This window comes from Nymphalis io, chromosome 3 (genome assembly GCF_905147045.1).
Source record: "Nymphalis io chromosome 3, ilAglIoxx1.1, whole genome shotgun sequence".
Lineage (NCBI taxonomy): Eukaryota > Metazoa > Arthropoda > Insecta > Lepidoptera > Nymphalidae > Nymphalis > Nymphalis io.
Genome location: NC_065890.1, coordinates 3,682,288 through 3,705,791, shown reverse-complemented (window position 1 = coordinate 3,705,791; position 23,504 = coordinate 3,682,288). Strand labels below are relative to the sequence as shown.

The 23,504-nt window shown below is 32.5% G+C and overlaps 2 protein-coding genes across 5 annotated transcripts in view; one reads left to right on the top strand and one right to left on the bottom strand.

Moving 5' to 3' along the window:
* Positions 1-68: 68 nt before the first annotated feature.
* The window catches only part of LOC126781288 (leucine-rich repeat and calponin homology domain-containing protein), a 60,206-nt gene continuing 36,770 nt past the window's right edge, over positions 69-23,504 (top strand). For all 4 annotated transcript variants that reach the window (XM_050506197.1, XM_050506196.1, XM_050506195.1 and 1 more), the window contains exon 1: positions 69-259. In XM_050506197.1, coding sequence (XP_050362154.1) covers positions 70-259 — 190 coding nt within the window. In that variant the 5' untranslated portion in view covers position 69. The remainder of the gene's footprint in view (positions 260-23,504) is intronic.
* On the bottom strand, positions 15,788-20,637 carry LOC126780523 (cAMP-dependent protein kinase catalytic subunit alpha-like). Its single transcript, XM_050505095.1, has 2 exons — positions 20,618-20,637; positions 15,788-16,907 (listed from the first exon to the last, which is right to left on the bottom strand). The coding sequence occupies exons 1-2, from the start codon at positions 20,635-20,637 to the stop codon at positions 15,788-15,790; spliced, it is 1,140 nt and encodes a 379-aa protein (XP_050361052.1).

Here is a 23,504-nt window from a genome sequence, read left to right as displayed (position 1 = left end):
TAGGTGAAGTTGAAGTATCGACAACTTCACGACTAAAATTTGTCAGTTTAGATTCAGTTTAAAAAGAATATGGCCGTGTTAGGGCCAAATGTGAGTGTAAATATGAATGGTCATAGTAATATTCATAGTCAGTTAACAAAATCTTTAGAAAGAATTTTAGAAGATGCGTATTTGAGTGGTGAATTAAAATTAAGCGGACGTAAGTTAAGAGATTTCCCGAAACCAGTGAAATATGACTTGAGTGATACAGTTGTTGCTGGTAAGTTGGAATTTATAAATAAATCATGCTGCATTTGTATGCGATATGTATTCAATATTTCGTTTTATATGTATTTTATGTCATCCCGTAACTGTGTCATAGTGTTGGAAGTGTTATTTTTGTTTATTTACCGGCACTGCGTCTCACTCGCCGGCGTGGTCGTCAGATCGATCGTAGTAGATAAGTACAATAAATTTTTTCGTTCGTGAATAATTATCACACTTTTGACGGTACTTATTCTTTTCTTTTCATACAATAAAAAGTACAGTTGTATATTTTTATAGTATTTATTTACAATGCTACACAAATAATACTACTGAAATTGCATGATACAAAACTTGATTCTTAATTAAAAACAAATAAATAGTACCTAAATATTAAACTGCTGTTTTGTTATCATAAATTATTGTACTTTTTAATTTAACAACTCTTTATTATTTAATTCTGACCCTCTTCACTTGTACTTGTATGAATGAATAGCATGAAAAGTTTCCCCTCATATAAATTAAAACCTGTCCTAATAGAGGTTTTTGTAATACACCTTTAGGTAGGGAAAATGTACACTAAAAGAATCATGCATTTTCTAGTTATCATCTTATTGGAATTAAGTTAGAAAGATTTATTATTAAAATTGATGAATTTTCTTCTCGAAAATAAAGTGAAAATAAAACGTGATATTATGACATACATATGTTAAATATTATATTATTTACTAGAAGTACATTTTATTATATATTCCACAATAAGAGTTCTGTGTCAGTAAACATTAAAGAACCACCTTCTTGGTAATGCCAATTTGATAAAAAGTTCAGATAAAACAGGGAAAGAAATATGGAAATATATTAATACACAATAAAATGACTTAAATGTATCTTTAAAAATTTAAAGTATTTATTTATTTTAGTTGTATTTAAATTACATCAAATCACATCTTGATTTCAAAAAAAATCATTGACATGAATATGTAATATAACAAAATGAATTATTATTATTCTAATTTATTTGGTTATTAAGTTTTTATAATAATTAACTTAATAAAATTTAATACATTTTTTTATTTAAAATTAGATTAGCCTTTTTTGAAAGACCTTAGCCTTGCTTGACAGATTTATTTCAAAATGAATACTTAAATGATATGAATCTCACTTCATATTGTTATTGGAATTGAAAGATCTATATTCATATAGGATTAATATAATGGAATATTATGTATAAGCATATATATATCTGAATTATGATATATTTATTATAATCAAAATAGGTTTATGAATGTCTATAAGTAAATAGGTTAAAATATTTATTAAATAAACTGTGCTATAAACAAAGAAAAACAGGGTTTGGTTGGTTTATTTATTGAATAATATTCTAATAGACCCTGTCTACATTGTGACCGATAACCTAATTAATTTGGGAGTGCCATGGCAAAGCTAATGGTTGAATGGTTGCTAGCCGTTTATGAGCACTAACATTATATTTGTGTTGAGTTTCACGAAGTATATGATTGTATTTATTATGGTAATGATATTGGATGGAGACACATTTTTTGTGTATTAGTATTTTACCTGATATATTTTTGTTATTAGAAAGCATGAACTATTTTACATCAAAAACTTGTTGTGGCCAAGGATTCTTTATAGCCAGCACATTGTTTAATATGCAATTGTTTGTTTTTTTTTTTATAAATTGTTTACATAATTAATAAATTAGATAATTATAGTTTAAAAATGTACTTCAATATATGTATACAAAACTATCTTCATATATAATAGATTGCTATTCTTGCGTTTGTGTAGAAGGAATTGAGGAAAGGTTACGCTTGTTAAAAAAATGTATAGTAACCGCCGGCCAATGTCCTACTTCTGGGTAAGACTGCCTTTCCTTTTGAGGAGAAGTAAATACGGGTTGGTGGGATACACTTTATCACTTAAAATTCCTTGTGCTTTTTCCCTTTCAATTGCCTATCATGATGAGCTGCACCAGATGTGAATCCTAAAGCACATGACTAAGATATAGATAAATTGCATATATTTCCGCGCCATGTAGACCCGCCGGAGTATATTTGCCTTTCGTAATATGTGAGTCCAACTTTCTTAGCTCATTTTTATCTCAATATTAAACTATTGTTCCAAATTTGAGCATAATAAACTTCTGTTCCGCGGCTATATTCGGTATTTTTTACTATTATGGCGTAGCTTTAGTAGCTCGTCTTTATAGACGAGATTCTATAAATGTTTTTATTCACGCCAGCTGTCGTGAAATGTTTCTTGGCAGCGCTTTTGTGATGCTCCGTAAAGAAAATTTGAATTTCGAATTCATATCTAGTTAAAATTCGGGATATAACGAACTAACTGTAAATTCCAATTTTTATAAGTTTTAATGAATGGCTGTATCCTTGAACTCTAGTAAAGTAATCTCTAGTAATACTAAGTAGACAACTAAAAAGTTTCGCCAAGTCCAACGAATTCAAATCTGTTTACAAGATTCAATGAATTTTTTTTTTGTTATACTATCTTTTTGTAAAAGATTTTGATACGAAGTCAAATCCAGCTGTGGGAAATTTATTTGCTACAATCTAGACGGTTTGATAGACTTTGTGCCACCTTTTACTAATCATGAAAGTAATTATCTACGTTTCTGAATTTAATAAGTTTATTTTATCTATCAAGTGTGTTCATATTTGTTAAGGACTTGTTAACATGAATAAAAGCTTATATCGACAGTGTGAAGTGGAAGTAATGAATTAAAATAGAATGAGTTCGTTTCGAATCTATTTCTACAGTAACGGCCCGTTCCCATTTGTCGGATCCTTCTTTTTTATCGGCTTTCGTTCAGTAGGGCTATTCTGTAAGAACAAACTCGAAACTCGCTGTAGAAAATGGTTGTGAAATGTCAGAAAGTGATATGCGACTTTGACCGTAATAATTGTATCATTTCAAGAGTGCACGCATCAAAACAGTAGAATAGTATTGCAGATACGACTGTATGCTTTTGTCGCCAATAAATAATTGTAATTTACTTTGCACATACATTAGAGATTGAAAAGATAAATAAAGGTAAGACATAATAAAACCAAATCTAAAGGAATGATTTTTTTTGTATTAAATGTTCTTTTTTAGACGAGATTTTGACGAGTCCGACATCCGAGAAATGGGAACAGGCTCTTAGGGCATACTAAACTAACACAATCCCACACGTCCACGTCAACGTATAAGAATTGTTGAAATGCTGCTTTTCTAAGTAGCGATGAGTTACGATCGTTTCAAGTGGATTTACTTTTTCTTGGTCCAATCTGTTTACATTTATGCCTAAGTTAACAAACATTGTGTTTATATATTTTTTTGTTATTAGCCCTACGATCTTCTCGTACATTCCTTAATGTGAGATTTGAGCAAAATTACTGACAGTATCGATATGTCAATAGGAGTTCTTCAAATGTATTAATAAGATAAAGTGGAGCTTTTGTATTATATAAATAGGCAAAGACAAAACAGTTTAGTTCCAAATTCTCCTCTGTTTGTATGTTTTTTCAGCTGTTGAAAGGTTTTAGAGTTATTAATAAAAAAAATGAAAATAATAGAAATAATGGAAATAAGTAAAGTAAGTAAATGGAATTTGCTTAAAATTATTTCATATAATTAATGTAAAATAATTTTATATTCTTAGAATTGTTAATTAAGTACCGTTAATTAATGCTGAAATAAAATTTTTAATACTTTTAATTTTTAGTAGGTACTTATTATATGCATTTAAATATTTTAAAAATATTTCCATAAGCATAATAAATAATATGTTTTATACATTATATTATATTCGTTATTTAATTTCCTCATAAATAAGAAGTATATACGTCGATTACTTAACAGAGAACCAATTTCTGTTTTAATAACATTAAACTGGTGCTAACTTTCCGAGGAATTGCAAACACATAAAATGTAAATTTTAGTTGGGTTCATTGCTGTAGAAACGCACCATAACACATACATACAACTAGAAAATAAATTGCCGTGAAATGAGGTGAAAGTAATGATATTACGATTTCTATATTCTCAAACATAGTTGATGATACCGTGATTTATCTCATCACAAGAAAAAACTCGATATAATTAAGTCAATTTATCCTCACGCGACATATTCGTAAATTCATATTACTCTGTTTGTTTGTTCGTCTAATTTAACGGGCATTAAATTAATGTACAGTTATGTGTATAAAAATATTAGATTAAGATAAATGATCATCGAATTTTAAAAGATATTTATAATCTCAATCATAGGAGGTTCCCAGTTCGATTGTATTATTTCTTTGTATCAGAACTCCATCATATAAAAACAAATTTGGAAAAATATTTTTTTGTTATGGTGTTATGGTATACTGACTGCCTCGTCTGGTCTAGTGGCTTGGAGTAAGGTTGCAGACTCGGAGGTCCTGGATTCAATTCCCAGGTCGGGCCAATAAAAAGTTATTGGGTTTTTCAGTCAAAAAATGCTCAGTAGCAGCCCAGAGTCTGGTATTGGAAGTGTGTTCACTTCCGTGCCCCGGAAAGCATGTAAAGCCGTTGATTCTGCGCCTGAACTCTTTCCGGTCGTGTCGGATTGCCATTCCATCGGATTATGAGAGTTAGGGAATAGAGAGTGCACCTGTGTTTGCCCACACACTTGTGCACTATAATATCTCCTGCGTAGTTGACTAATCTTTCTTGACATTGGCCGCCGTGGCCGAAATCGGTCTGGAGGACACTATTATTATTATTATGGTATACTTCCCATTTGGTACTCAAAAAAATCATCCCCAATTTTTCTACCCCTAAGGTTGAAAAATAGGGAATGATTTTTTTAACAGAATTAATTTAATAAAAGGAAAAATTCGATAATAATCGTAGACTCCACAATGACTTAATCCACCAGCCTACTAAAAACATGACATGCGAGCATATGGGTCATTCATTCCATAACCACTGGGACCATCAATACGCTGCCAACCATGGACCAACATAGACTTTAAAAGTTACATTTCATATATATCTCCAACACAGGATCACTTATCGTGACCCAGCAGTACAAAGTATTGCCGTCTAGCGGTTGAATAAATGAGAAATGGGCACCCTTATCATTGTTAATACGAGATAATCTTTGGCACCTACTTACTTGAATCGAATGAAGCATTGCACTTTCAACAATTCAAACCTGTTATCTGATTTCTACAACTCTATCAGCGCTTCAAAAGATTTCCAATTTTGTAACGACTCGTAAAGCAACATCGTAACCATCGATAATCCAATTCACATAAAAAGAGAAAACTTGCCTTTAAAGGCGTTTTGATTTCGTTTTTGAATCGTTACTGCAGGAATTCTAACTCATTTTCATATGTTATGTAAAAGCGATTTGATATAGGCATCAGTTGTTGGCCGCGACTACGTTCGCGTGATTTGAATTAGTTGAAAGTGTTCGCGCGCCACATATTGTAAAATGGTAGTGATCACTCAAAAATCTTAGCAGGCGAATGCGATAACTCGACAAGGTTTATCGCAATCGGGTTTACAGGATAATATAGTCCAGACAAAGAAACATTATTTTGATATAACTATATTGATATGGGTGATGTGTCGATCTTTGTCAGCGTCTCTGGGAAGTTCATAATCCCATTTGAAAGTCATTGTAATTTTCCTGTAACCAAAATTACAAGTATCTATTTATTGAGGTCTCTGGAGATTTATTGGTGGTCAGTGTCAAGCTGCATATGTCCCGAGCTCCAAAGTCCAAATTCCAGATGGGACAATAAAAGAAAATCACAGTAGGCTGGAGTTTTCTATTTTTACAATCACATAAAGCAGTTGGTCTTGACATGGCTGTAGTTATACTAATTCCATTCGACGTGCCTTATTATAAATAACACTTTCAATTAGTTTTTCAGTTTTTCTGAGAAACCATTTTTTAATTTAAAGAAATTGTATTTTTAATATACAAGTAATAGATAGAAATACGCAAGAATAAACTTTAATGAGAATATTTTTTTTCCCATATATTTTGTCTATTTTTATATGTTCAAAACAGTTGAAGCAATTATTACGTAAATAAATACGTTAACTTGTGTTGATGTTTAATTCAATTAGTGACTAAAAAAATTGAAGTAGAGTTTTTTGTTCTTTTTTAATTAAACAAAGAATATTCTGTTCACGTACTAAAACTATTTTGTAATGCAGTATAAATCACAAGGCGAATAGAACGTTTTTTTTAAAAGTATGAAACATTTTTTCAGCATCATGGTTTAAGCTTAATTACAAGGACACTGGAAGTTTAAATTCAGGGTAAAAAGGTGAAAACATTTTTGTATGAACAGAACATTCCGTAGAAGATTTTGGACATTAAAAATAGAAAATTGCATATACCTGTTTTAACAATAGAATAATACGGCTTAATAAACTACATACATATATGTAAAATATCTATTTTTATATTTTTATATCCGTATTAATTAAAACATTCGTGAAGTTCTGTATACTTTTGAAAATATATCCAGTCCATGAACTTTGTTCAGATGCGTTCACGTTAACCGTTTCTCTATACTTCTATACAAAAGGCATACAATGATGGCGACAGGTGCATAGCCGTGCTCGCTCGAGCGTTGCAACTCCGGATGTAGGGGGACGATCACACCATCGATACCACTTTGCATATACTTTATTCTTATTCGCATTTATATCTTTAGAATTTTGACAAAATAAATTTGATCCTAATCAAATATGTATCTTTACAATACCATCGAAGCCCTCAATTATTTACTATATAGGTATATTATGTACTTAACGTAATTTAATTTTTTTTTTAAATAAAAACAATTTTTTAAATGTTTCTTGATATCTATCGATACAAACCCATTAGCTAAAAAGTAAATACAGTAAAAAAAATTAAACAAGACATTCATCAAATTATTATCGAAAAACCAACTGAAAAGTCAAAGCAAGTCATTAAAAAGATAGTTTCAATTGTAGGCGCCATTAAATGTAACAAAATACATACAAAATAACTGAAGTAGAGACTCCCCATTCAATATGTGACACTGCGCAGGTACTCAAAACCTGTTTTTTGTTTGGTCGGATTGTGGGCGTAGTTCCAGAAAAGTAAACAGATCGCAGATAAACGTATCTATCGTTGTAGTTAAACTAGCTGTAGCGAAGTACAGTCGCGTTAAATTTTGATTATACATACATAACTGTTTTGTCACATGACAATTACTTCCTACATATATAGCTTCCTCTAGAAAATATTTCTTCAAATTAGGCTCTTAGTTTTTAAGATTTCTATCAAACATCTTGAAATGACAAATAGACTTACTAAATAAATGGTAACACATTTACGAAAGTTGTATCGGATATCATGTGGTTTGCGCTAATGCGGCTTATCGGGTTACAACTCCTTGTAACTTACGAACAGATGAACTGCTTTCTTGCTATGGCTTCATTCGTGCTCTTAAATCAAGGAATGAGACCACGACATAAAACCTTGACATGATTAATTTATTCTCTTGTTTGTAGGCTGGCATATGTAAAATGCTTTTTATAATTTCCACCTGGTTAGCGGTTCGTGGGAAGCTGAAAAACGCTTGAATTAAATATAACCCTTTATTGAGTTCTCGTGCAGAGCCTCTCTGTATTTTTAATAGGGCTTTAAGGCCGGTGAATCTAAATTACTCTCTTTATGTTTTCCATTTTACCGGTTCGTTAACTCACATCCGAAGGTAACCCACAAAAGGGTAACAATATTTAATTAATCGAGAACCAGAATAGATACAAGTCGTGAAGCTAACTCGGTTACGTGTACAAAGTCTACACACGACCATACTTTTGGCGAGGCCAGTTTGTAACAATAGGCGCGTCATTTTTATTCACCTCATAGACAGGTATGGTCCCGAGAATATTGATAATGTTACCCCGACCATTAACGTAGGCTGCCATTCGATGATGAATCTTGAAACCTTAAAGCTCTTTCATTTGTACGTGTTATACTATTATCGTGTTAAATTAGTATGCAGGTTGTTTCGAGCTTCCTTTGCGTCGATTGTCTGGTTATGTCCTCTAGAATTTACATGTTCGAGTGTACAGGCAAAGTTGTAGGAATTATGTTTGTTGAATTATCACTTCAGCTGAGCAAACTAATTTGAAAATATTCTCGTTTCTCCTCTGCTAACAGTCTAATATTTTAAGACAGGCTTTGAATGGGATCACGGCGGTAAATGCTTAGTAAACTAAATTGCCTTTTACAGATTAAGCTGCACCGTCTAGACTATTTAAGATGTACATATTTTAATCATATACTATATTTACGCTCAGCATATTTTATGTCGTTATATTGCCTTTTTGCCTTTAAAACGAAATACAATTTTATTAAACATTTATCATATATAATTTAAAATTATTATCTTAAATCAAATAAAGTTATTATTATAACACAAATATATATAGTTATTATTTTGGTCAAGTATAAAAAAAATATCTAAGTAGCTCGTCAAATCTTCCAATTAATCAAATTGAATGTAGAATTAAAATTGCGAATTAATTGAGAAGTTTTTTAGTGATCGTAATAAAATTTAAACTGGTGGTAGAACTAGGGTAGCCACGTATCCGGCTTTAGTCAGACGTGTTTGGCTTTTTACGGTCGTGTCCGGTCTGTCCGGATTTTGTTAGGCTTTTTGTCATCATATTACAGTGAGTGTAACGAAGTGCTAACAGGAAAAGCGAGGCAGTGACGAATATTAGTAAAGTTATATCTAGCTTTTAAATTTGTCCTACGTCCGGTTGAACATAATAACAGCTTTTAGGACAAAATGTCTAGCCGAATCGAACGTCGAGTCTGGCTCTTTTGTAGGTATGTCGGTGGACCGTCGGTATGTAAATTCCGGACTGGTGGTAAGCTTACAAGTTTGATTGACATGTTAGATTTATAAATTGACTAATTAAAATTCTTCAAACAGTGTTACTGAATAAGGTATATTCTGATTTTGTATTGTATTGCTGTATCGGACCGAGTGAGCCAGTGTAGTAACAGGTATAAGAAGCTTAACAACATATAACTAGATTGGCTGCGCTTTGCTAATATAAAATGATCTTTTACAATGCGAATTTATTTATATATGGAATGGAATCACATTGTTTTCTTTTAAGCAAACTGAACTTATGTTATTATCAACAACGAAAAAAAGTATGCGTCGATTTAATAATTTGTCAAAAAAAAAAAAAAAATTTTTAACAATTGTAAAACTTTTCAAGGTATTTCATAGAAAACTATTAATTAATAAACTATAACTCAATAACTACCCGGTATATTTAAATCAATAATACAGCGACGTGTGCCATTATAACCGGCACTCTTATCTCGCCCTCAACGTTTCACTTCATCGCCTACTGCCTTTGCATCGTCAGTGACCCACATTATGCTTAACAACTGCTTGGTACTTAACTACTTTAAAAGCGGCTGGATATAAACCATTTTTGCTTTTTAGAATTTTAGAAAATTTAATTTGTTCAAAACTACTTCATCTTTCATTTTTATATAAGTTTTATTATATCTCACATGACATTATGTATTTCTCTTCCATTTTTTTTTTTTATAGAATAGGAAGTCGGACGGAATGGTAAGTGATCACAAACGTCCATAGACATTGGCATTGTAAGAAATGTTAACCATCGCTTACATCACCAATTGGTTGCGCAACCAACCTTGGGATCTAAGATGTTATGTCAAGGGACATAACCTGTATTTACACTGGCTCACTCACCCTTCAAACCAGAACACAAAAATACCAAGTACTGCTGTTTTGCGGTAGAATATCTGATGAGTAAGTGGTACCTAACCAGACGAGCTTGCACAAAGCTCTACCACCAGTAAAATGTGACTGTTGCAATTTATTATATAAACCTAATTAAACTCGAATAGCTCGTAATGACAATGAACCCGTACATTTATATTAAGTATATATTTAATATAAATGCCATTTAAATAAGGCCACTTTACATGTCCATTATTCAATACAATTTAAAACAAAATTTTAAATTTAAACCTCAAAATTATCGCTTTCTAATTTAAAGATTTCAATTAATATGTAAATGAAACAAATAAAATTAATATTTTTAAGTCAATACTTATGACCGTAAGTGTAATATAAGTGTCGCGAAATTAAAATTCAATAATAAATTGTTAAGCCGAGATGGCCCAGTGGTAAGAACGCGTGAATCTTAACCGATGATCGTGGGTTCAAACCCGGGCAAGCACCACTGAATTTTCATGTGCTTAATTTGTGTTTATAATTCATCTCGTGCTTAACGGTGAAGGAAAACATCGTGAGGAAACCTGCATGTGTCTAATTTCATTGAAATTCTGTCACATGTGTATTCTACCAACCCGCATTGGAGCAGCGTGGTGGAATAAGCTCCAAACCTTCTCCTCAAAAGGGAGAGGAGGCCTTAGCCCAGCAGTGGGACATTAACAGGCTGTTACTGTACTGTAATAAATTGTTATCAAAAGTGCAGTAACAACTTGTGTTTAAATAACTCTAAAGTTTTCGGTCAGGCGCTATAAACGAATAGCCCATTGACTACACTTCTCCCAAAAAGCTTACATCTTGAACATCCAAAACAATATTATGCTACTTACTCTCTACTTAATTTTTTTGTGTGATAAATTCAAGAAATAACCGTCATTAGCGAGACGATGACCAGGAAGCTTGAATAAAAAACTGAGAAAATTTAATGACAGGATGAACTCCAGTTTATTGAAGTCCATTTATAAGATAACAGTCATTAAAGAAATAAGTAAATTAGTGTCTTAATCCTAAGATGATTTAAGCTAAAAAATAAATAGTTTTAAATATCTTTCTTATGCATCTTTATCAGATCTGGGGACCAATTCTACTAATCTATAACGTTAACGTAACGTTTCCGATTCAATTCCAATCCAACTTTGACTACACTGTATATATTGTGTAAACCGGAAACCAAACCGTGATGTTATTATCATATACCGTAAGTTTATAACCAAAATTAATTCTTAATTTTGTATGTCAGTAGTGTTTAATTGAAGTAAAGAATAGAAAAACGAATAAAAGACAACGATTACGCTTCGATTCGATTGCGATAAAGTGACAATTCGTTAGGGTCCGTTCACACAGACCGGCTCGGAGAGGAGAGCAGATTTTTATCACGTTGGAAACAGTGTTTTGAGTGATTGTAGTAAAGTTTATTTTTGCATTTGCACCTTTTTTGTCATTAAAAATGCCTGAACGCGCTTCGTGTGAAGTAATAAAAGGAGCCGACCGGCTCCGCTTGCGTGCTCTTTCTCGCTCGCACCCGCTTTCAGATCTCTTCCAGCCGGTCGATGTGAAATAGTTGGCGGCTCCGCTCCGGCCAATTCCAAGCGTATACGACCCGGTCTGTGTGAAAAGAAAAAAGCAGGCCGATGCTCTCCGAGCCGGTCTGTGTGAACGGACCCTTAGTAGAATTGATCACCTTATCAGTATTTTTATCCGATCTGTTATTATAGATGAAGGCAATTGAGTTAGTAATCCTATCATCGCATAAGCCGTTCACGGTGGTCTATCAATAGCTTGATGGCTCTTCGAGCGTGTTCGGCGGCTTTCATAGCACTTTACTGTTGTGTAATTGTGTTTATGTTCACTCGTTGGGCAATCCTCTGATCGTTTCTGTTTTATAGCACATAATCTAACAAAGGGTTTTATAAATTAATGAGAACTACTTTCTAAAAAGACCAACACTTATTTTTCCTTTGGGTCGTTCTTATCTCTTTGGAAGAAAATACATTTTCAGTATATAAAATTATAAATTATCTTAATTTTTAATATTTTGCTTCGGGCTCGAGTTATTTATTACTTACAGGACAAAATAAATACTAGTTGCCCTTGGCCTCTGCTGCAGTTTTCGTTTATTATCGTTAATTATATATGTTATGTAATAACTTTTATCTCTTACTTTGTTTGAATTTGATGATGGTGATGATGATTTGGTAAGATAGTGCTTTTGATGATTGATTTTTATCATTACTTAATTTCGTTGAAAGCCGAGATGGCCCAGTGGTAAGAACGCGGGAATCCTAACCGATAATCGTGGGTTCAAACCCGGGCAAGCACCACTGAATTTTCATGTGCTTAATTTGCGATTATAATTCATCTCGTGCTTTACGGTGAAGGAAAACATCGTGAGGAAACCTGCATGTGTCTAATTTCACTGAAATTCTGCCACATGTGTATTCCACCAACCCGCATTGGAGCAGCGTGGTGGAATAAGCTCCAAACCTTCTCCTCAAAAAGAGGAGAGGAGGCCTTTAGCCCAGCAGTGGGACATTCACAGGCTGTTACGGAATTTCGTTAATGTTTACGGAATTTGGTTAATGTTTCCAGTAATTTTCTTTTGATGATTATGACGTCATGACTAACTTTTGTCACGACGGTCAATCTCAGAGAACACTAGCCAAATGTGCAGTGCATCCGATAGTCCTATTGTATTTTAGGATCAAGACCTTAACGGTTTACGAACGGCCTTACGTGCTTTCCGAGGCACGGGAGTCTAAACACTGCCGACTTCTAAACTTCAGGCTGTTACTGAGAAGGTCTCGATAGAATTTTTATTGGCTCGACCCGGGGAATGTACCTAGGACCTCAAGCGCTACACAGCCTTATAAGTTAGCTACTAGACCAAAGAGTAGTCAGTTGCTTTTGATATTAACAAATAGACAAAAGTTATAGCTAATAACTCTTAGGATAACGAAACGTCTTATATAGTGATTTATTATGTAATAGTAAATAAATTATTATTCGAACAGCTCATAAATACAGCACTCCCACATGAAACCATTCTGGTTATTGGAAAGTAATCGTGTAGTTTGTCTTTTATTAACGTTTTCTACGGTTTTCGTCAATACTTATTATCTATGCTGAAATTCAAATTTAACATTCACTTCATGAATAATAAGATAATCAGATTTGTAAGTAGAATATGGATCGCACTTCAACGATACTCAATGAACCAAATAATAAATATTAATTTAAAACGAATATATATCATGTAAATAAAATATAATTAAAACAAAATGTATATTATAGTAACGACTCAGAAAATGTCTATTTCAGGCAAAACATCGCTATATTTAAATAAACGTTTAATAAAGTTTTATGTGTCGAAATACATTTGAGAGTAATATCTGCTAACACTGAGAGTGTTGCCGCTTGTGGCTTAGAATTTGTAACATAAACAGCAACGAGGTGCATGCCATAACTTCGCCTTGTTATCACCTCCTTTAGCCAACTTTATTAAGAGGACTGTATCAATTACTCTTCAAGCGATGCGTTTTTTTTTTTATAGAATAGGAAAGTGGACGAGCATATGGGCCACCTGATGGTAAGTGGTCACCAAACGCCCTTAGACATTGGCATTGTAAGAAATGTCAACCATCGCTTATAGCCAATGCGCCACCAACCTTGGAAACTAAGATTTTATGTCCCTTGTGCCTGTAATTACACTGGCTCACTCACCCTTCAAACCGGAACACAATATCAAGTATTGCTGTTTTGCGGTAGAATATCTGATGAGTGGGTGGTACCTACCCAGACGAGCTTGCACAAAGCCCTACCACCAGTGCGTGTATTTGATCATAAAATAAAATAGTACTATTTATTAAAACTAATATCTTCATCACCGATTTCATATGTACGCGAACACAGGTGCGCTTTCAATTCACACAAACATAATCCGGTAGTACGGTAAATCCGATACGACCGGATATAGTTCAGTAATGAAACCAGCGGCTTTACATATTTTCCGAACTAAGGATGTTACGCTTAAATTCTGGATTTCTTAACAGATAACTATATAGCTTTTTTGGTCCACCCGTGATCATAGCCACTAGACCAACGAGGCATTAGATACTAATGCTCCGGCATAAATATTATAAAAATACAACACACTGTCAAGTTTCTTTAAGACTATTTTCACTATGTAGTGTAATCCATATTCTAGACAACACATGATTTTTGAGCAGTTTATTGTTTATTAACTTAAAAAAAAAAACACAACTTGGCTAGTCTCAGTTGCGCTAGCTATCAATATTATTAAAAAAGTCATTTAAAAGACGTTAGCTATGTCATGAGGATGTCCCGTCGTACGTGAAACGGAACTACGCTTCCTTCACTTTACACTTGGTTGGGTTTCACAACCCTTTAGTTGCATGACCGCGAGGTCACCATTGTCTTTAGTCATTCATCTTGATTCTGATCACTTATCTATCTAATTATCTTTATTCACATAGGTACCTCGAGGCATATCATATTTTATAGATATACAGCCTTACTTATAAGTTGCTTAGCTGTTGTTTAGTTAAACATTGATTTCGTTCTTTCTGTCATTATTACAATATCATCATTATAACATTCCAAAGAAAACACAGACACATTATTGAAGAAATCACCCGCTAAACAACGTCTATAAGTAAGGCCGTTAGACAATAAAACAAATTTATAAATATTTCCGTCTTAACATTTTTTTGTAACAGCCTGTGAATGTCCCACTGCTGGGCTAAAGGCCTCCTCTCCTCTTTTTTTTTGAGGAGAAGGTTTGGAGTTTATTCCACCACGCTGCTCCAATGCGGGTTGGTAGAATTCACATGTGGCAGAATTTCAGTGAAATTAGACACATGCAGGTTTCCCCACGATGTTTTCCTTCACCGTAAAGCACGAGATGAATTATAATCACAAATTAAGCACATAAAAATTCAGTGGTGCTTGCCCGGGTTTGAACCCACGATCATCGGTTAAGATTCACGCGTTCTTACCACGGCCATCTCGGCTTAACATGAACATATGATATTATTTATTCTAAATATAAACAGCTACCGTTAGATTGCTATAAACGTGTAAGTGATGTTTCATTATCCGTGCTAAAACTGCCAGCACGAATCACATTTAGGTCGCACATGATTTTCGTATTTACACGATTATCCAACATGCATTGTTTATGTATTTATTACAAGGATATTTTTATGGTCTGTTCCAAAATTGCTAAAACATTTGTTGTAGCTAAAAACAATTATGAAAAACGGATTTGTTAATGAATATCATAAAAAAAAGTTTAACATAAGAGGCACGCTCCTATTCCTCTTTTTGTGTCATATGTCGTAGATTTTTTTCATATGTATTCGTGTCTAAAAATAGTAACGTTGCATTCCCCCACCAGTCATTAAGCGTTACCTCCTTTGCGCCGGCGCATATTGCGGTCCCCTCGCACGTGCTCAATCACAAATTCTAATCGTGTACAAACAAAACGACATTGATACTGATACAATATGATCAAGGATAATATTTTTTTTTTGCCTGTTTCTTAAATAACTAGTCTAATACTATTTATAAATGAAATTTGATTTTTTTACAGATATTAATCGCAAGCTGCTGAAATTATCCAATTTATAAACTTCCAGAACTTTTATTATTTTAGTACAATATTTTGTAAAAAATAAAGGAAGTTTTAATGAAGTCTAAAAGTCTAGAAATTCAGATTCAAATCGACAGTGTGAAGATGGTTTTATTTGCTCTTCATCGTATCGTTCAAAATTAGTCGAATCACCCGGATGCTTGCATTTTGGGATATATGGTGGAGTCCAACGACAGTTTAGAATCGCTTCCCATTCTATTCCCTTGAACCATCTGTGGTTTTTGAAATCCATCACACCATTTCTCATTACTCCGAACCTCTTAGTTATATCAACTTGAAGTGTATTGCGAACGATATCGCGTAAATCAGCATTAAAGCTAGAAGGACAACGGTATTTCCCGGCAACAATTTTTTCATATGTTTTCATTGGATCATTTGCATAAAATGGAGGATATCCTGCATTCATTTCGTATAATAAAACGCCAAATGACCACCAATCTACCGAAAAACCATATCCTTTACTTAATATCAGCTCTGGAGCCAGATATTCAGGTGTTCCACAAAGAGTCCAAGTCCTGCCCTGTAATACTTTACAAAATCCAAAATCGGTTATCTTCAAGTATCCGTTCTTATCTATCAATATATTTTCTGGTTTTAAATCTCGATATACTAAGTTTGTAAAATGAAGATATTCTAAAGCTAAAATAACTTGACTTGCATAGAATTTCGCTAACGGTTCCTCAAACTTTCCCATTCGCCGCAGGTGACTAAACATTTCCCCTCCAGGTACGAATGGCATTACAAAATAAATGTAACTATTATCTTTAAAACTGAATTCCATTGAAACAGTAAATGGAAATCGGATCGCTTCAAGGATTCGCTTCTCGTAAAGCGTGTGATCAACTTGTTTCATCTTTATAACTTTTTCTTTTTCCAAAATCTTCATAGCATAGAATTTATGCGTTTTAGCATATTTCAATAAAACGACTCTGCCAAAAGCGCCAGTTCCTAACGTTCGTACACGTTCTAAGTCTGAAAAGACAATTTCATTTTTTTGTTTCTTACACCATCTTTGATCGAATTCGTTTTTGAGTTGTTGAAGATATTTTCTATATTGTTGCTGTTGTTGTTCCGTGTACCCATTGCGAACTTCCGTGGAAGTAGATTGAGTAGCTATTTTAAAAGACATGTCTCTATTAAATGTACCACTCGTTTTGATTGAACTTTTTGTTGTCACATTGACATTAACAAAATTGTGCCGTAGCCGACCAGATTAGCGTGTTTACGGATTAGCAAATATTCGAAGAAAATTACGATTTCCTTTTAAAAGTGTACAGGGTCGCTTGCGAATGTTGTTTCGAGTTTCAAAGAAAGTGAGGGGGTATGAGAGTGTAGGGTGAAGGGAACGCACCAGCTGAGGGAGAGGGTGGTAAAATCAGCTGTGCTTAGGGTGATATACCGCCGGTCGACGTCCCGACTAGCGTATTGATCAGACGGCACGTGGAACTTATTATATTATGTAGGTTTCCGGTAAATTTTTCCCCTTAAATGTTTGTACGAATAAGCAATATAATGAAGATATTTAATTACAGTAAGGTGTTTAAGGCAAGATATAATACATGTTAATAAATATGTAATTTAGGGATACCTAATAAAAAGGGACTTCCTTCCTAACTTGACTAAGAATGGCTTGAATAAAAACTATGATAACAGTGTTATGAAGTCAGGAATACCATTTTCTGTAATTTACTAAACCAATAATCATACCAACCACAATAATCATTATATTATGAAGCTTTTTCCTGCTAGATTTACTTAGTTTGTAGCGTAAATAATAATTTATATACATTATATATAAATAGTGTTTTCATAACAAACATCAAAAGAGTTTTATGCCACTTATCTTCCGTAGGCGGCTGTGTCGAGTCGTACTGGTTTTCGTAATGATACGTACAAATTGTTTGCGATATAACGACAAAGCTGCGAACTGACACTTTATTTTTAAAATCGATTAAACATTGTGCGTAGTTTTAAATGTGCATTATATTTCTCTAATCAAGGTAATTAGTATTGATTTATAAATTTGATTAATTTTGATTGGTTTATAAACGCGAAGAATATATTATAAATGCGAAAGTAACTCTACCGAAACACTGAACCGATTTGATAAAAATTGGTAAGCAATTGAACCTTAAAAACGGACATAGGCAACTTTTTTTACCAAACGCGCAACACGCGGCCGATTACTAGTACTTATATAACATTCGTGTTTGTGATTTAAGTGGCTTATTAATTACTATTAAATAAACCAATTAATTATAAAGATAAAATGTGTCTATGAAATAAAATATATACATCAGATTAACAAGCTTTCCACGATAAACAATTCTACAATCAGCGACGTACGTTAAAGTACCGTTACACACTCGGACAAGCGCAAATTGAATCGTACTAACATTTTTTATAAGGCTGACACACATGCAGCGTTCGGTGACGTGTGGACGTATGTATGTTTAATGTTAATTTCGATTGCCGACCTTCTTGGAATATGTTAGTCCTTTGAAACAGATGCTACCGTTGTAATTAAAATCAATAGATAAATGTAAAATTAAACCCATAATAAATAATTAAAATATTCCATTTTAATCATTTTTAAAATGTACAACATAAATACTACAGGATTGAATTGATTGTGAAACTATCACCAATTCGGAAAGTAGATTCTACCGAAAGAACCGGCAAGAAATTTAGTACTTAAATGTAATTCTCAAATAAAAATATAAATTATAACATGTAAATAAATCAACGAACAACGAACTGACTCATTCCACGTTATTTTATCATCTATGTATTATTTTGTATTAAACGCTCTGTCTATTGATGTTTTTCTTGTATATTTAAACCTTATCTTATAAAAAAAAAATCATTAATAGGCAAAGACTTCCGAGATATACTTTCGTCCATCAGTGAAAGTATGTATCTTATTTATGATACATAAATATGTATCATAAATAAGAGATTGTACGATGATTTAATTATTTCATTAAACCTAATTGCTATTCAGTGTATGTATGCAATATGCATTATTTTATAGTTTGTAGAATGAAGAAATTTCGTCGGGCGTGATATAATAATAATGAATAAGTTAACTGTCGACTTAATAAAATCATTGTCGATCCAATTATACACTCAATTTCAATCGAGCCGATGATTGAGAAAAACGCAATTGAATAAGGCAAACCGTTTAAAAAAAGGTAAAAATCGATTAGTTATTTAACCTCAACGGTAAGATCATATATTTGTTTTTAATTGATTGATCAGTTTGTATGATTAAATAGAAATCCTCAAATATAAAGAGTAAAACCAATTTTTTGAGTCACTTAATATAATAACGAGACATATTAATATTTCGTTATAAACGTTTAAATTTATTCAAATATGTCAGTTTATTTTCAATGTCTTTTATTTCGAGTTACAGTAACTTTATGAAATAAAAACAAACTAGAATTTTGGGAACCTGGTTTTTTTTATTGATACCATAATTTAAACTTTGTTATGTAACTTCGCTTTGTTTTGTTAGCATACTAGACAGTATTATGCGTGTTTTCATTTATTATAAAAAAAACATGGTTCAAGATCTATTAAATTTATGTATGTCACACTCAACTTATGTATATCGTAATGAATTAGTTTCTCTCTGTGGACGAAGATATATTACGACGAATTCGGTCATCGCTATTTAGAACTATTATTAACTCGTGTTATTGTTCTTGAATGCGAATGAATTGAATGGCTTATGGCCCTGTATAATTTTAAGACGCTCGAAACTTGAAGTTATCGGGTGGAGAACTTTGTTATATCAGATTAACGTCGGTCAAGGTTTTCGGAGGCCCGCAGTCCGCAGTGGACTTGGCACGACTTCGACTGGCGGGCGCATTGAAATATTTCCTTTGATACATCGTAATATATATCAAAGAATGCATAAACTAATAAAAATGACATTGCGATATAAGAAATTGTAAACTTCTCACTGTTTTTATTACATCGATGTTTATTTGATATTTTAGGTAATAGGGAGATGTTATGAGTATTCACTATGTTACATTTAGGTCGTCGTACAATTAGAACAGGATAAGTCAACTAGTAACGTTGAAAATAAATTCGTTAATGTCATGTGTGCTTGTGGCGGTTATTTTTCGAGGACGTTTCGAACATAAAAAATAGCGCACGGACTTGTTTTTAAAACATTTGTTTCAAGCCAGTTTTACTATAGGAACGTGCGATAATTATGATTACCATATATTAGTGTAGTAAATATGTTATTTTTGAGTTTTTCTCAATTCGTTACTTTGTTGTTTAGCATGTTCAAGATTTTTGCAGATTTAAAATATGTGTTCTGTTTCGTCGGATATATGAAAATGTCGTACGTAGCAACGATTAAATTCCTGTAAATTGTCAATAAGCTCCATCTATTTTAATTTTCATCTTAAAAAACATTCAACAACTACGTTGCAAAATATTGAATAGAGTTCTAGACTGTGGAGTAACAAAGCAGACGTGAATGCCGTTATTGCTTTTCTCATATTTACATAATCCTCGAATGCAAATCTTTAAATCGTAGCTTAATTTAGATGTGAAACAATGAACACTAAATGCACAATGGTAACTTTATCTACGAATTTTGTTGTTGATAAATATGTTTGAAGCTATCAGCAACTATCACTCGCTGACGCTGGGATCAATAAAATGATTTTGATAAAATCCATTAAGCCAGAGAAACGCCGTTTGCGTTATGATTATTATTATTAACAGATTCTTGCAATTTGATATAATATTCGATCAATATTTCTATTATTTGCTGCTCAAGTCTAACCCGTTGTAAAAAATTATGATAATGTCACTAGAAGGTGCCATCTATTTTGATCTATCTAACCTTTTCGCCGAGCCAATCATTTGTTCATTGTCATTGTTCGCCCTTTACCGATCCTCATTTGCCCTTCTAAGTAAAAATATCTCGTCTCCTTTACATTATTACTTTATCGTTTTGTAAAATTAATAATAATTAAAATCATAGGGCAAGTAATTTGACGACAATGCTCTTGATTATTTAAAAATAGTAGATTTCCAAATTATCGTTTTATTTATACAAAACGAACACATTTCAGATTTAGATAGTAATAAACATATGTGACAAATTACTAAAAATATAATGTTTATTACATATACACTTAAAATAATATATCGTTGCCATTGGCGTTTGTATCAGAGTTTTTACGGAATTAATTAAAATCCATCTGAGAATTTTTAACTACATATAATATATAGGACATACGTTATGATCATTCAGACGTATCATCATCATCTATTTTAATATTAATCTAGCAACTTTATTTAAGTACTTTAAAAAAAAAATGTATCTTTATAAAATAAATCTAAACGATGTTAGTTTACATGGCCCAGACCGTATAGATTAACGGTCGGGCCTGGTTTCGTTATATCATCAAAATTGCAGCGTTAGTGCTTTGGTTTTTTAATGATTTTGTCTGCTTTTATTCATCGTTTAATCATTACACATTTAGACATTTGTAATGGTGGCTCACGTAATATCTTTAAACGCGTAAATGTACGTTTTGTAACATTTTCTTAATACTATCGTTATTTAAATTAATGTAATTGATATAATGTCACATTCATTTTTAATAGTGAAATTGTATTTTTTTTATACTAATAATCCGTCACAAAAATGTAATAACCAGGCCATCGCGCAGAGTTAGCGAACATACTTTCAATATGTCGATTGGCCGATTGCCTCTTCCAAGGAACCATATATATCTATATATAAAAATTAGCCATATAGATATCAATTTTAACATTGTTATTAAGCAGCACATAGCATAGTCGGTTTTGATTTTAATTATCATCATAAAAAATCCGTAACCTTTGTTAAAATAAATAATTATATCAATTACTAATTCATCCATAAAAGCTGCGTAGTTTCTGCTAGAAAAATAGCCATGGTTATGAACCCGTGAATATAGCTTGGTATTAGAAATCTGTAAATATTATTACAAAGTTTAAAAGATCATCTTTACATCCAACTCGATTTAAAATGTCTCACACATATTAACTATCATAATATACTTAACACGATTTCCTTAAGCGAATTGTTTATAGTTGATGCACAAGCAGGCATATCAAGAGGTTATTCAGCGTGGTCTGATGTGAGTCACGTCTCTCGCAACGCCGTCTTGTATTTACGTTACGCAGCGGAAACTATGGTGTGTAATTATTGTAAGGCGAGGTCTTGAGTTTTGTCCCGATTACGTTTACTTGGAATTAGATTGACACAGTCTTATGTAAATTTTACGTTCGTAAACGCCGTCCAATGTTGTTGAACAGGAACAGAATCTATGCAACCGCTAACTTTATACTTAGTTTCAGTATTTAATTTCTCTCTTGAAAACACTCATCGTGTCTCGAGCAGTGAACTCCATTGTCTAAGGCCTCTCAGAGTTGCCACTTGGGAGCTTTACGTAATAGATACTTCGCAATGAATTAAAGTAACAGAGGACTTTTATTGGAACTAAAAATTTTGCACTGATATTGTTTTATTTGACTTCTAGTGTACTCAGATTTAACAAAGCATATATGTTTTTGTTTCCGAATGGGTTTTTTTGTGATGAATTAAAGTTTTAAATTCCTATGTCTTGTGTATATGGTTTAGCAATTTAATTAATTCTGATTATTATCATTTTATATTGTTATTAAGAATACACTAACAATACTTTAGTATTCAATAATTAGTATTGCTTCAGAAAAAAAAACAATAACGCCGTTATATATATAAAAGTACATGAAACTAAAACATTTGACCTATATCATTTGCTTTAATATAATTTTATATTTATTATTAATATCATAATTTACTGGTGGTAGGGCTTTGTGCAAGCTCGTCTGCAGTACTTGGTATTGTTGTGTACTGGTTTGAAGGGTGAGTGATCCAGTGTAATTACAGGCACAAGGGAAATAACATGTTGGTTCCCAAGGTTGGTGGCGCATTGGCGATGAAAGGGATGGTTAATATTTCTTACAATGCTAATGTCTATGGGTGTTGGTGACCACTTACCATCAAGTGACCCATATGTTCGTCTGCCTACCTATACTATAAAAAAATATAGTAAAACTAATTAAAATTTTTCGATCATTATGCATTATTGATCGAAAAATTAATATTAACAGTATTTATGGTACCAAAATATAAAATACATCTTAATTTACATGGATTAAGACAATACTTGAACATTTTAGTGATGATATGTTATTTCTTTTATTAAGACGACATTTAAACTATATAAGCATTTTTGTTTAGATTTTAAAGTAATAAAATCTCACCACAACAAACCCTCAGCTGAGCCGGTGCCAACGAACCTATTAACCGGTTTTCGTAAGAATATACGACGTTCGAAAAACTTTGCGTTATCTATCGCTTTGATTAATTCAAATGTTTCAGTTATATAATTTGAAGAGAATTGCGTAAGTTTAAATTTATGTTTTGAATTTGATTTAATTTGACTCTTTAACTCGAAACTTTAGTTTGTATTTTATTTAATTTATTATCAAAATATGAATTCAGCATATATAATACACTATAATTAAAATAACAAGAGAGCTGAGCTGGTCCAGAGACTAAAAGACGTGTATCTTCACCTACATTTGGGGTATCCTAAAACAGCCAAACTTGTTTAAAAGGAGAACTCAACCACAAAATTTGTGTAAAACTTGTTTTTGCAAAAAAAGATTTTTTTTATATGTCGGATGAA

What these genes read in the sequence shown, in the direction of transcription:
- LOC126780523 (XM_050505095.1), bottom strand. Translation starts at nt 20,637, where the DNA reads ATGATTGGCTCGGCGAAAAG. An exon ending in ATGATTGGCTCGGCGAAAAG is followed by an intron (nt 16,908 to 20,617) that starts GTTAGATAGATC and finishes GACAACAAAAAG; the next exon opens with TTCAATCAAAACGAGTGGTA.